This window comes from Polyodon spathula, chromosome 4 (assembly GCF_017654505.1).
Source record: "Polyodon spathula isolate WHYD16114869_AA chromosome 4, ASM1765450v1, whole genome shotgun sequence".
Taxonomy (NCBI): Eukaryota; Metazoa; Chordata; class Actinopteri; order Acipenseriformes; family Polyodontidae; genus Polyodon; species Polyodon spathula.
The window spans coordinates 93,121,267-93,134,967 of NC_054537.1; the positions used below are offsets into that span (position 1 = coordinate 93,121,267).

At 34.7% G+C, this 13,701-nt stretch overlaps 2 protein-coding genes across 4 annotated transcripts; one reads left to right on the forward strand and one right to left on the reverse strand.

Moving 5' to 3' along the window:
- Nucleotides 1–1,892: 1,892 nt before the first annotated feature.
- On the forward strand, nucleotides 1,893–9,716 carry LOC121315137 (ras-related protein Rab-5A-like). Of its 2 annotated transcripts, none has more exons than XM_041249085.1 (6): nucleotides 1,893–2,075; nucleotides 3,616–3,844; nucleotides 4,042–4,193; nucleotides 4,488–4,610; nucleotides 5,464–5,557; nucleotides 8,022–9,716. In XM_041249085.1, the coding sequence occupies exons 2-6, from the start codon at nucleotides 3,679–3,681 to the stop codon at nucleotides 8,135–8,137; spliced, it is 651 nt and encodes a 216-aa protein (XP_041105019.1). In that variant the 5' UTR covers nucleotides 1,893–2,075; nucleotides 3,616–3,678; the 3' UTR covers nucleotides 8,138–9,716. The 2 variants fall into 2 exon arrangements, with proteins under 2 accessions (XP_041105019.1, XP_041105020.1); XM_041249086.1 differs by lacking the exon at nucleotides 1,893–2,075 and adding an exon at nucleotides 2,117–2,179.
- On the reverse strand, nucleotides 8,308–12,792 carry LOC121315136 (protein phosphatase 2C-like domain-containing protein 1). 2 transcript variants are annotated; one of them, XM_041249083.1, is made up of 3 exons: nucleotides 12,573–12,792; nucleotides 11,240–12,198; nucleotides 8,308–10,568 (listed from the first exon to the last, which is right to left on the reverse strand). In XM_041249083.1, exons 1-3 carry the CDS (start codon nucleotides 12,677–12,679, stop codon nucleotides 9,898–9,900), a joined length of 1,737 nt encoding a protein of 578 aa, XP_041105017.1. In that variant the 5' UTR covers nucleotides 12,680–12,792; the 3' UTR covers nucleotides 8,308–9,897. The 2 variants fall into 2 exon arrangements, with proteins under 2 accessions (XP_041105017.1, XP_041105018.1); XM_041249084.1 differs by lacking the exon at nucleotides 8,308–10,568 and having other exon boundaries at nucleotides 10,583–12,198.
- Nucleotides 12,793–13,701: the final 909 nt, after the last annotated feature.

A 13,701-nucleotide genomic window follows, 5' to 3' on the forward strand; every position in this document is an offset into this window, starting at 1 on the left:
AGTCTACATTACTATTATATAACAGATATAAGTCTATAATTATTAAGATTTGAGTGTTCAGCTCCTTTAAAAACAGGGGAACATATGTCGATTTCCATATTGATGGAATTTGAATTGGTGATTAGAGAAAGATTAAATAATTCAGTTAGTGGTTGTGCAATATTCTTAGCTGCTATCTTTAAGAAATATGGTTCCAGATTGTCAGGTCCAGCAGACTTTTTTTGGATAAAGGTTCATTAGTAATTTAAGTACCTCCTTTGTTTTTATAGTTTGAAAATAAAATTTAGCTGTAGTCTTATCCTCCCGTAGTTTGTTTAAGTAAGAATCAATGTGTAACTGAGTATCGGCACCAAGCAAATCCGTTGTTAAATGTATTACAAAGTTTTCAAAATGTTTGACCGGCTCTAATAAAATGCTTATTAAAACAATCAATAATATCTTTACTCCCAGTATAACTGCAGTCAATAAATGAAACCTGATGAGGGAGAGCTGATGATATTGTATGCTTTTCACAAGTTGCCAGAATTTAAATGAGTCATTCATATTATCAGTAGTTAGTCTCAGGAAATAATCAGATTTAGTTTTCTTGATTAAATTCGTACACTTATTTCTCAAAGTACAAAACTGTTGCCAATCATGTTCAGATGTTGTTTTCCATGCCCAATATTGGTCCTGAGCTTCAACAAGCTTTTTATTTCACTAGTGAATCAGGGACAATGATATATTTTTACTCACAGTTTTTTTTTTTTTTAATGCAGCATGATTATTGATAACTGTACTAAATTCATTAAAAAATACCCCCAAGCAATCTCAACTTGTGGGAAACATGACATTACTGTCCGATCAATACGGGACACCGCAGTTAAAAAAAACCTGAATCTTTACATTTTTTATAGTGTCTTTTGAAGAGAATTTTCAGTTTAAGTTTAGGGATATGCACATCTCTGATACAATGAATTGTATTATAAGATCGCTAAAAGCATTACACAAAGTTCCTGCCTTTTTATACCTATTAGGATAGTTTGTAAACCATAGATCAATTAAAAATGATTTAGACATGTTCTTCTGAAAAGGCTGGAAGGGACTTTTTTCAATGGAGTTGAACCCAAGGCAGAGCTTACATTTTTAAAATGTTGGGATTTAACAGTTAGCCAGTCACAATTAAGATCACCCATAAATATCAGTTCACTATTACCTAAAATATCAGAGAGTTTTCAAATAATGTAATTAATAATTATTTCAGAGGCTGGAGGAGGTCTATAACAACCTACTATCAGTAGAGGGTGTGTACTTGACAAATAATTTCATATCCCTTGACAACCAACTCAACTAATTTTAGTTCTACTTGGAATTACAAATTCAAATTAGTACGTGTACTAAATAACATGTTTTTGACCCAAATGGAATACCATATTTGTGCACATATGTACTAGTCCTTGTGGATCAGGCTACAAAATAGAAGGTACAACAGGCCAGCAGTGTGACAATCATTCATTAATACAATCAACTACAGCAACAGCAACTATAAAAACATACATTTTCTTGGTTCAATTTAATTTATTATCTGCAATGAAATTGTCATAATGATCAATTCTAATTCAATCCACTAGATGGCCTGATACAGATATAAATAACATCGAAAACTATAGGCCAAGCATTTCAGTAACACGCTTACTCTGCTGTGTTTGTTTTCTATCATTTAACAGGCTATTCTTTACAATGCTTTAATATTGATATAATAATAATAATAATAATAATAATAATAATAATAATAATAAAATCCCTTCTTGTGGTCAATTCTGAAAATACGATTTGGTGCGTTAAGTGGCTGTTAACCACATAGTGTGCGGGGCAGAAGTACCTGCTATTGACGTGGCTTGCGGGGCGGAAGTTCTAGCCTGTGTGTGTTTTGGTTCTAAGGGGGAAGTTGCGAGAAAAAGAGAGAGGAGGAGACTTTGTCGGATCTGGTTTAATATTACTTATTTGTAAAGTAGTACAAAACATACAATCCTCAATAATCGTCCTGGGACTCCGTGTAGAAAACCCGTTTACGTACGGTTGTTCCTGAACGTCAGGTAAAGTGATAAGGTTGTAGTCATCCGCATACGCTGTGAGTGTTCGTGGGAAACAGGCCTGGGTGGGAGAGCTTTTGAGTTTTGGTGTAATTGTAAAGAATAATGTAAGACGTATTTTCATTTAACTGCTGTTCCACGGGACACCGTGTACTTGTGTGGACCTTATTTTTTGGGGAAAAAAACAATTCAGGAACACTGACTTATTTTATTGGAAGACATTTATTTTTTGTTTTCCCAAATTAGTTTTCCAAAATGGCGTCTTCCTTCTGCATTTTCAAAACATAAACGAGTATATAACATTTCTTCTATTTGTTTTAAGAAACAAAGTGCAATTAAATCTAGTTTAATAAAAACAAGCCTATTTAATATATGTATTTGATTGCTGGTGTCAACAATTACCGGCACCTTAGCACTCGGGACATACCGGCGGTGGTAAGTTAGCTGCAGTGACACACACACTGTCAAGTGTTGAAATAAAATGTTACACTTTAACGCATTGGGTTGATAGTAAAACATTGATTGATTCGTGGTTTAAAATAACTTCTAAAAACACTTTAGTAAAGACAACGTTTTAGTACAATAAGTTCTGTACCGTACCTGGCAGTGTTAATTTATTAATTTATATGTTTTTAAGTATGATTGATTTTAGTAATCACTTTTGATAGCATAGTGAACCGTTTACAGTTTTTAGTGCAGTTGTTTAAAACATGCGAGTAACCCTGACTAGTCTTATGTTTATAGTTTCGCATTGGCAATTATGAAAACTTCAATTAGTTTAATAATGAGACCATTTAAAACCCATTTAATACGACCGTCTTCTGTTCGTGGTGTGATGTGTACATTATTCTTTGGCGGCTTGTTGGGGGCTGTTTGAATTTCATGAATGGGCGTGATGCATAGTTGCCATACAGTTAATTTAAGTACTGTCTGTGTTGGAGCGCTCAGCTTATTTTATTATTAACGTTTGCAAATTCCAGAAGTATTTTATAATTAAGGATTTAATGTTGGCAAAACTGCCTAAAGGTGACCTATCTTACACAAATAAAGTGATTCATCATTAAATATCTGTTCACTGAATTATGCCTAATCGCAGAGTAACAGTGGCAAGTGGCTAGTTTTCCAGGGGGGTAGGGGCTGCTTGAGTTCTTACAGCTAAAACTGCTTTAGGCGATGGTGTGATTTTGTTACTTTTGCCTGCATAGTTTCATTCACAAAATAAAGGTTGACCACACTCTTCCAAACATAGTACAGAAATGGATTGTTGTTTATTTGGCAGACGCCTTTATCCGAGACGACAAATTACTTTTCGACCGCAAGGTCTTCATCGCAGTATAATAATAATAATAATAATAATAATAATAAATAATAATAATAATAATAATAATTCAGAAAAATGTCAAGTGGAAGAGATTAACAAGTCTTGGCATTCTTTAAATAAAATATTATCCATGCCATGAACTTTATGTATTTGGCAAATACGTAGTTTATGGTAATGGTTTATAATATGCTAGTCTAATTAACACTTTCATCGACTCCACAGTTTTGTATCTGAGAAGAAAGAGGACTGTATTTAAAAGCTCAGAGCAGGACTGGTGTTTCGGTCATGGCAAGTCGGGGAGGAGCAACTAGACCCAATGGACCAAACTCTGGCAATAAAATCTGTCAGTTTAAACTAGTTCTGCTTGGAGAGTCTGCTGTTGGAAAATCCAGTTTAGTGCTTCGTTTTGTGAAGGGACAGTTCCATGAGTTCCAAGAAAGTACAATAGGAGGTAAGTTGAAACCCCCATTTCATTTCTCAAAGTTACTATTCTGATTTGCTTTGGACATTGTGCTATATTTCATGTTTGTATTACGATGTATTAAAACTGTAAAGAACTTTAAGGTTGTACCGTTTGTGATTTTTCTTAAGTGCTGCAAATCATGATTTTTTTTGTGTGTGCATTTTTTTATTTTCTCATACTTGCAGCTGCTTTCCTAACTCAGACTGTTTGTCTGGATGACACAACAGTGAAGTTTGAGATATGGGACACAGCTGGACAAGAACGTTACCACAGTTTAGCACCAATGTACTACAGAGGAGCTCAGGCTGCTATAGTTGTATATGACATTACAAATGAAGTAAGTGATGTTTGTGATAAAGTACAGTTTACATCCTTAAATTAATAAACCTATTTAGAAGAATGCAAGTCAGTATTTTGTGTTTAATTGCTTTTTAAAAGCAGAGCTTATTAGGCTCTATATAATAAAAACAACTTTGCCATAATCAGAAAATACTGAACAGGCTTTGCATGTCAGAAATGGCACGGTTGTGTCATGAAAGAAACATCAATGCTTTTCTTCAAAAGAAGACATGTATGTACAGTAGCAACACTGATCCTTCTAACTCTATGCTGGTTCTTTGCTTTTTGTCAGGAGTCATTTGCGAGAGCAAAGAACTGGGTAAAAGAACTTCAAAGGCAAGCTAGTCCCACTATTGTAATAGCTTTGGCTGGCAACAAGGCTGACCTTGCTAATAAGAGAGCTGTTGATTTCCAGGTATGTTGAATCACTTAATGCTGCATTTAAAAAAAAAAAAAAAAATTATTGGATACTTAATTATATTTCACAGCAAAGGCTTTGCACACTGGAGATCTGTTCTGTTGTCATTTTTAAAGCATGTAACATCAGATTGGAATAATGTTGATTCCAAAATCAACGTATCCCTCAGTTACAGATTTGGAATACAAGATGCAATAACAAATATACTTGGTTTGGTAAATGTTTGTTGTGTGTTAAATTGGGATAAAGAAAGGGATTTGGTGATTTAAGCTTTTAGGCCTGTACTGTGCTTGAGGAGCGCTTACGAACAGCATTGTTATTCTGTGATTGTGTTCCTCATGCTTTGCTCTGTGCCAGTATCAAAATGTAGCCTCATATGGGTTGGATAAACCACAGAATGTACAGATTTACCCTAACTCCCTTTATGCAATCCATCTATATATAGAATGCAAAACTGGTCTAATTTCATTCCATTAAGAGTGTGAAGGCCCAGTAACAAATGAGTAACAAGAGATGAAGGCCTTAATCAAATGTGGAAGAAAGTATGATCGACCATTGAGACCCATTATGCATTCTATGTATACATCAAGCAGCTATTTTATTTTAAAATGTTGCTGGGTTATCAAGGGTAGTTTTTATATAGAACTGAAAAGGGATTCTAAGTCACAAATGTGAGGAATGTTTATGTAGCTGAACAGGTCTAGTACTGCTAGATGCCAGAGTAAATTGTGAAAATGTATATTCGATAATATTTTCTCAACAATGATGTGTGTATGTCTGTATAGATAGATGTGGTGTTGGAAGTTTATTCTACAAGCTGATTAGATAAATGGAAACCTTTGTTTTACAGGAAGCACAGTCGTATGCAGATGACAACAGTTTGCTGTTTATGGAAACCTCTGCAAAGACATCAGTGAATGTGAATGAAATATTTATGGAAATAGGTATGAAAATTTAAGTGGATTATTTGTATTGTTTCAGTTTTGACTGCCATTTTCTGACTTCAATTGAAAATTGTATTGACACTCACCTGTTTGAAATGTCTAACTAAAAGTGCTGATCTATAACTCATAGGAAAGCTAAGAACTGGGACTAACTAGTCACTTTAACTTTTTCATTTTATTATAAAAAAATAACTTGCGGAATGTTTTTCACCCCTCTGCATACAGCTGCAGAGCACATCACATGCTGACGGAGACAAAAAAAAACTAATTACTAAAAAGACATCTAACATATCCCTCTTATAAATGTTTTACTGTTATTTTTAATTATATACATTTATTTTGTGTCCTGTTTTGAAAATGTTTCTCTAGGTGGAGGCGAAAGTAAATATGACATCTGTCTGATCTCTAGCAAGCTAACTTGGTATATTTGCTGTGTCAGTGTTGTTTTATCATTGTTTTGTTTGTTATGATTAGTGCGCATCATTTCTATGTGTGTAAATGGTTACGTATTTAGCTGTAGCTGTTACTTTTATTATTTAGCTGTTTGTTATTGGTAGGTTTATTTTACCCTATACAGTAATTGCAAATTTCTTGTTAAAAAAAAAAAAAGAAATAACCATAAACATACTCAACATCTTGTTGCTCTACACAAATAATTTAATTTAATCACAAACGGGATTATATTATTTTTCCAGGTTTCTTCAGTTTCATTTTCAGTGCTTCGTCTTCCATTTCGGCTCTATGCACATTTTTTTTGCATTACAAAACCTTATGTGGCTCTGCAACTGTACAGGCAATTTCAATTTGGATTAAATATTTGAAATCCTTATAAAAATTGCACAATACCCCTATACTCTTACTTTTTTCTACATGTTTGGGAAAAATATGAAATTTTGCACATTTTAAATATAATTTAATATTTCAATTTATTTGGAAGCATTGCTTATAAGAAATCTATAAAACACCCTACAACAAAACAGACAACATCATTGGAAAGGTCTGTGCAATACCCTTCTGCTGATCTGTTGGGTTTTAACTTGTGATTCATGGTTATTAAACTACAAGCTCTAAAATAAAGTTGTTGGATACATGCATAATTTATAGTCATTCCCAGTAGGTGGCATAGGGTTAATTCACCTCAAACCTGTGGAGAGTTGTGTTTTCAGATTACACTGAGTAAGGTTTAAAACTGGCAAGCCATCCATTTGTCTCTCAAAGTAATTGTCGCTAACAGGATAGTTCAATACATTTTCTCCTCCATACTCACCTACTCAAAGTATCAAATGTGCAGTTTAAAATAAATACAGTAACAGATCTGTTCATTTAAAAACATGACATGTGGTGCTGTTGAAGAAATCGCTGTTCGCAAGCCATGCTTTTCGATTACCTTGCACTTCCTGGGTGGTTGTACCTGGGCGTTTTTAATTGTTCTCAGCCCTGGTTCTGATTGGCCTCTTTCCTGTCAGAAACCAACCAGCTGCTTCCCCTGCTGACTGACATCTTTTTCAGTCAGTAACAGGCTTTGACCCAGAAGACACTGCTGAGTTGAATTGGCCAAGAAGTTATATGAATTGACTAAAGCAGTAATAGATTTGCTGAAAGGCAAGCAAGCTTCTATGTTTTTCTAACTTTTTTTTTATAGCTGTGTATAGTGTAGTGTCAGATGTTTTAAAATTCTAATGTTTGCAATCATGCATTTCTTTCAAAACTGCACATGTGAGACCTTTGTAGCTAATAGGGTACAACGTGGCTAAGATTTATGGAATTATTTTGTTAGTTGCAATTACTTTAATAGATCATGTAATTGTTACAACAGAGAACAACACAGTAATTTCCACTTTATTTATATACGTTGTCTAGTAGGGTGAATTACGTAAATAATCATACGTGTGATAAGGTTTCAGATACACAAATATGTATTTGAATTTTAAAACTTGAAATCTGTGCTAAACCACCAGTTTGTATAGTTACCCGTGTGGGGGGAGTAACTTCAGAAAAATGTCCTTGTATCACTTTGGTTCTTGGGTATCTCTGTCCTTGGATAATCTAGAAAGAACATGACATACTGTTCTTGCAACTGCTTGCCCATTATGGGATGATTGCAAGCATCTGTAATGGTTTCATTATAATTTTGGCGTAGTGTTTTTTGAATATACTGAACCCACATTAACAGTAAGGCATCTTGCTTTGCCGTGCAAATCAATTTGGATGTGTTTAATAAATGTACACAACATAAAAATGGGAGTCCCAGTCTGGCAGCTTTATGTAAGGTTGAACCAGCATAGAAGCAATGTTAGGAAAAAAAAAAGAAAGCTCAGTCAGTATGATGATTTATCTTTTTAGTCACCATAGTATTCAAATGATGTTTATTTTTAATGTCTAACAATGCAGGGAATTCAAACATTTGGCAACACTAAAATGCATTTTTCAGTTGGCTAATAACATTACATGTTTTCTTTTTCAGCAAAGAGATTGCCCAAAAATGAACCACAGAGTACAGCAGCAAACAGTGGGAGAAACCGAGGAGTAGACCTTACTGAGACTGCTCAACAAAGCAAGAGCCAGTGCTGTAGTAACTAATGTTGGAGTCTTATTACAAATTGCATCTCAAATAAGTCACTTCCTAATTCTGAATAACAAAGGAATAATATAGGTGTTTTAACTTGTCCTGAATTACACCCAGAATAGTTAAGACTGTGTATAGGTACATTTCTAATACAAAGTTTATTTTATGTCTCTTGAATTTTTATTTAAAAAAAAAAAAAAAAAAACTTCAAAGATGTAGATGCATGTATCACTACAAGGTCGAAATACACAGTTTTAACATTCTTCATCAGCAAAAAAAAAAAAAAAAAACACCTTTTAATGCTGAAAAGGACATACCTGTCTGATTTCTTGAGGGATGCTGGTTAGTTTTCCCCTTCTGGTTGATAGCTATGATTCATTAGTGGCCAAGGCAATGGTCTCTACTTGTTCTTTTATTGTACCCATGGCTTCCCAACGAACTAAATGGTAGCAGTAGAACAAAGTCTCCCATTCCTAGGTCCTTCGGTCATGCCTGCTTCTATCTGTTGTAGTGGCATTGTGCAATTGTGCAGTATTTCTGCAGTGGCTAGTGTCTGCAAGGACCCTCATCAAATCCATGCATTCCTTTTATAGTAGTTACATTATGCAAACCAATCTGTAAAATTGCATCAGTAATATGGGGTTATTTGCAAATGAACATTTTCAGTTTACTCACATTAAAACTGGAAAGAAAATCTGCCCTAATTTTAATCATGATCTAACAGTCCTGAGACCACATTTGATAATTAATAGTTGGAAATGGTTATTTCTGATTTCAAATGTTTTTTTTTTTTTTCTGCTAACAGTGGTTTGACTAATTTTCATACATCTTAATTGTTTTGGGAACAAACTGTTAATGTTCTTTTAAAACATGTAGACCATGCCTTGCACTAAAATGCTCATGAATATTCATTTTCATTATTATAGCTGGCTTGGTAAAAATAACTTTCTGTAAATAGGGTGTTGCAGTGTAGTCTACTTTTAAATATATCATGTATTGGACTAATGCCTGCTAGGGAGTTGTTTTAGATAACCATACAATATGTACAGTAACTGAATCGGTTCTATAAAGGGTTTGGAGTTTTTCACAAATGGCAAATTATAATCAGTGGTGGGCTTTATAAATGTATGTTGTGTTAACATTGACATTTGAACTTGCATTTCCTTAGTGGTTTGCCTTGTGCTTTCTCAAAATGAATTATGTCTCAATTTATATTTTTAGTATTTCTTTTGCATTGCACTAATTATTTTAGTGTCAAGTCAATGATTTCCCCATACAATATTATACCTTGTAAAATAAGAAATAATACAAAAAAAACTAATAAAAAAAAAAAAAACTATTGGGGTAGTAGTTCAACTGCTTAATAGACAGATAGCTGAACTGTTCAATAAACTGACTGACTTGTCACTTTTAACAACATCGTTGTAAACGTAATAAAGAAAGGTCTGATCAGTTGTATTGTTCAGGTGCTACCATATGAATAAGTTAAACAAGCAGATATTGTATACTGTTTGTGAACATTTAATGCAGTTGAAAGCTAAATGCAAATGATTTACGGTGCTGTATTACCAAATAAAGATAAAAAAAAAATTGCATTTGATCAGTTTATTAATGTTAAGAAATTTGTTAACTGCCAACTGTTACATTATGTAAAAAATGTAACTTCTTGCATACAAGTGTTCTCACTACAAATATCTCCATTGTAAACATGTTTAATAAAACACAAAACATGTTTTTAAAATGCACTCCCGAATTTAATTAGCTGGAAATGTAGTCATTTCAAATAAGAATCACACCCAGGAAGAAGTACTACAGTTACTGTGATATTTTCCCGGGATCCTGCACACATTGCCATTACAGCTATTGTTTTACTGATGGTAGCTGCAAGAAGCTCGTACTGGTTTTGCATTTGTAAATGCTCTTCAACTGTCGCAGTTACATTGGTCAAAGTGTTTTCTTCAGGTTGGCTGTCCTGTATTACTTCTGAAACAAAATGATTGTCTTCACTCTTGGTTTTAATGCTCATGTCAGTTGGGAGCGCAGTCTTTGAAAATTGAACTGATGCTTGGCTTGACATTGAGCCTCTATCCTGATTTAATTCTGAATGAGAAGAAAGAATTTCAATTGCAATTGTTACTACTTTGTCTTTGTTTAGCACGTCCCAAAGCCCACTGGAAGCTAAAATTAAGAACTGAAAGGAATCATCTATTGGTAAAGACAGTGAGCTTGGCACTGGTATAACACACTTTTTCAGCAGTGGATCTCCATGATGTCCAAGTCCACGGGTAGCTCTTGTCAGTCCTTCTACCAGTCCATGTGGCTCATGAACACTGATTGTCCCACCATTCTGATAAATTCGACATCTCTCCTTGTGGTTTGACGTACTGTGATCTTGGGTTAGATGATGGCCTTTCCCATTCTTGCATAAAACAGCGTGTGTGTTACCTAATATACATAAAAAATAATAGTTTGTCATGCTTCATTTCTTTTTCTTGAATTCGCAGAAATCAAAAATAATCTTTCTACTTAAACACAACTTTCTATATAGTAAGTGAGGTAGGTCCTGATAAAAGTGGTAGAGGTATTCAAGTTTTTACTTACGAGTGGAGGGTAGTGTGATTGTTCCTTGATGTATTCTGTTTACACCAGGTCACTAATTAGAATTTTAGTTTAACGGTAACTGGTTAGGTTTTAAATGCAGGATTATTTAAAATGAGCATTGATTCTTATTAAACCTGTAAAATCAGGTTAGTGACAAAATGTCTTTTTGTAGAAGAAATGCATTGCAAATTAGAGTAAATTGTAGCTAGAACTGGCCTTCAGTATGTTACTAGCTAATGCTTAGTGCAATGATCAAAGACAATAATACTGTTAAAGAGAATAGACAGTAATAAAGCATAGGGTACCCTTAGTAAGTGGGAGCCAATATGGAGAACATAACAGCTCAATAGTGTGCCACAGTACATGCATTAGAAGAATGCTCTGTGAAAATAGTACTAAAAATAATAAGGAGGAAGGTACCTTACTTTAAATCTAACGGATTGCTTGCATCTGGCCCAGACAGTATACCCGTCTTTTGATGCACATTTGTTCATAGGTAATGCAAAAGACCTTACCAGCGTTGGCTATGTGTATCATCCCAGTAACAGGTCCTTGTTGATTTGTTGGTATACCAGTGGTATTACCATTTCCAGCCACCCCAGTCGCACTTTTTCGTGCTTTTTCTGTGCTTTCGATCAGGCAAATTAAAGCTGTGCAGCCACTCCACCTGATCCTGGAGGCTTCACCTCTACCCAGTCCAAGCAACCTGTCCATCTTCCAAAACGCTTTAGCGAAAGCCCTGTGCACGCGTTCTGGGTCACTCACGTCGTCTTCCACGGAGAATGAAGCGGCTGAAGCGTAACCTGTATTGTTGTCCTCGCACATTTCCTGGAATATTGTGTCAAAACCAGCTAACATCTTCAGATCTTCACTTGTTACAGAGTATGTGGATGACGGGCATTTTGACAGCTGCTCAAGAATAAGAATCGGAAGTTCTTTTGATGTAACCTGAGCAGCAAATTTGCCATGAAATCCGTCAAATAGGCCAATGAAGCACGCGCCCGCTTTTCCCCCATACTGATCGATTAGGACTGATACGTCTTCCATGTGGGGTTTCCAAGCAGCATTTTTTTCTTCACAGGTTGATACAGCTCTGATTAACGGATGGCTTACTTTCGTTGTGTTCACGAAATGTTCAGCAATGTAATATTGGCAATCTGCATGGTTAGGTGGAAATGTACGCCCCAGCACTGATTTGATTATCTCATAAGACCTGTTTATTTTCTGAACTTTATTCTCAGTGTAAGTGTTAGACCTCAACAGTTGAAGTATGGCTTTTCTTCTTAGAAGTAATAATGTTTCTAGATCTTGTGGCATTTTGTATTGTTCGCAGCCTAACACAATAAGAGCGTGTTCACGCAGTCTTTGGTGAAGTAGAAATCCAGTTTCATTCTCACATTCCATTGATTCAGTTTTAGTTTCTTGGTAAACTGGGGTTGAACTTTCTGGAACCCTTGGCTTGCCGCTCATGTTTCTATGCAAACGTAAAACACATTGCAAACGTTTCTATTAAAGTAAGATTTTTTTTGTTTTGTTTTGTTTTGTTTTGTTTTTCTAAGTGTGCAAATCAGTCAATGTTTAAAATTACACCATAATTGCACATAAATGATTTATAAATAGTTTTTCCAATTTAATTTTTTAAAAAAGTTAGTTCATTGATTTTATTATTTCAAAGCATTAGTTTAGCTATCTGCCCAGGTTGCAAATGTCTGCTTCTTGGCTAAAAATATTAGGTATTCATGTCGTTTAACATAATGTTATTAATTAATCAAAACAGGAAAAATCCTGTCCTAAAATAATGGCACAGTAAGACTAATAATTATACAGTTTACATCAAATCAAACGTACCTTTGTTCTGTATTGGTAAGGAAGGAAATCTGTATAGTTTGATGTTTTGTCTTGAGATGTTGACACTCATTACCACGGAAACGGTGTCTTTGGTTACGCAATCCCATCAGTGGAATGAGCAACGGTACAAAGAGCTCTGCATATTGAACACAGCCCTGTTGTTCATGTCAAGAGCAAACGTCAAGAAAAAAATAAGGAAAGGAAAGTTGTGAAATGTTAATAAGCCTACAGTATGTATATATATATATATATATATATATATATATATATATAGAGAGAGAGAGAGAGAGAGAGAGAGAGAGAGAGAGAGAGAGAGAGACAAAATGATTTTTAAGTAGACCATAGTGTGAATTAACAATTTATGTAAACGTTCAACCAACTGACCATGGTATTTTTTTTCACAAACAAAAAATTAATGTTGATAACAGAGATTTTGGCAGCTCCTTCAGACAATATAAAAAGCATGTCATTTTCTATTTGTTTTTAAATCAGTTAGTTTGACTGGTTTTAGCTTTGCTGAATAACGCATTGTGCTACAAAGAAAAAAAAAGTGGGATACATTGTTTTAAATGTATAGAAAGTACACCCAGAACTCCAAAACTCTCAACACCCTAAATGAAAGATGTCTTCTATTCCCGTTTGCACAGATCCCAGATGATTCCAGAACCTCTAGCATTGAAGATGCGTTTCCAGGTACTAAGTTTTATGGTTGGGTTTTCTATAAGGAATTATATGCACAGGTTTTAGATGGTCTCGATACTTTATATTAAAAAAAAAAAGAGTGCAAAAAATGTGTTATTTCACTGAAATTATTTAAATAATGTATGCTTCCGATATTGTACCCCCTAAAGTAAATAAATGAATAAGATTAAGGATAGCTTACAGGAAGGTGTATAAGTCTTTATCAACTCCATAAGTATAGATAAGTATAGATGTCAATGGCACTGGAACAATTTTTAAAGTGGGGGTGCTGAAAGCCATTGAACAAAACTGTAACCCCTGTATATGATGGAAGCCATGCAAAGCCAAGGGGTGCTGCCGCACCCCCAGCACCCCTAGTTCCAGCTCCCTTGTCTGTGAGACCATTTTTACATTGTGAATCTGATGGAGTTGATGTCTTATAGAGTAG

Coding starts and splice junctions, on each gene's coding strand:
- LOC121315137 (XM_041249085.1), top strand. CDS start 3,679: ATGGCAAGTCGGGGAGGAGCAACTAGACCCAATGGACCAAACTCTGGC. Junction 4,194..4,487: donor TATATGACATTACAAATGAA/GTAAGTGATGTT, acceptor GCTTTTTGTCAG/GAGTCATTTGCGAGAGCAAA. Junction 4,611..5,463: donor AGAGAGCTGTTGATTTCCAG/GTATGTTGAATC, acceptor TTTGTTTTACAG/GAAGCACAGTCGTATGCAGA.
- LOC121315136 (XM_041249083.1), bottom strand. CDS start 12,679: ATGGGATTGCGTAACCAAAGACACCGTTTCCGTGGTAATGAGTGTCAA. Junction 12,199..12,572: donor CTTACCAATACAGAACAAAG/GTACGTTTGATT, acceptor ACGTTTGCATAG/AAACATGAGCGGCAAGCCAA. Junction 10,569..11,239: donor GATACACATAGCCAACGCTG/GTAAGGTCTTTT, acceptor TATGTATATTAG/GTAACACACACGCTGTTTTA.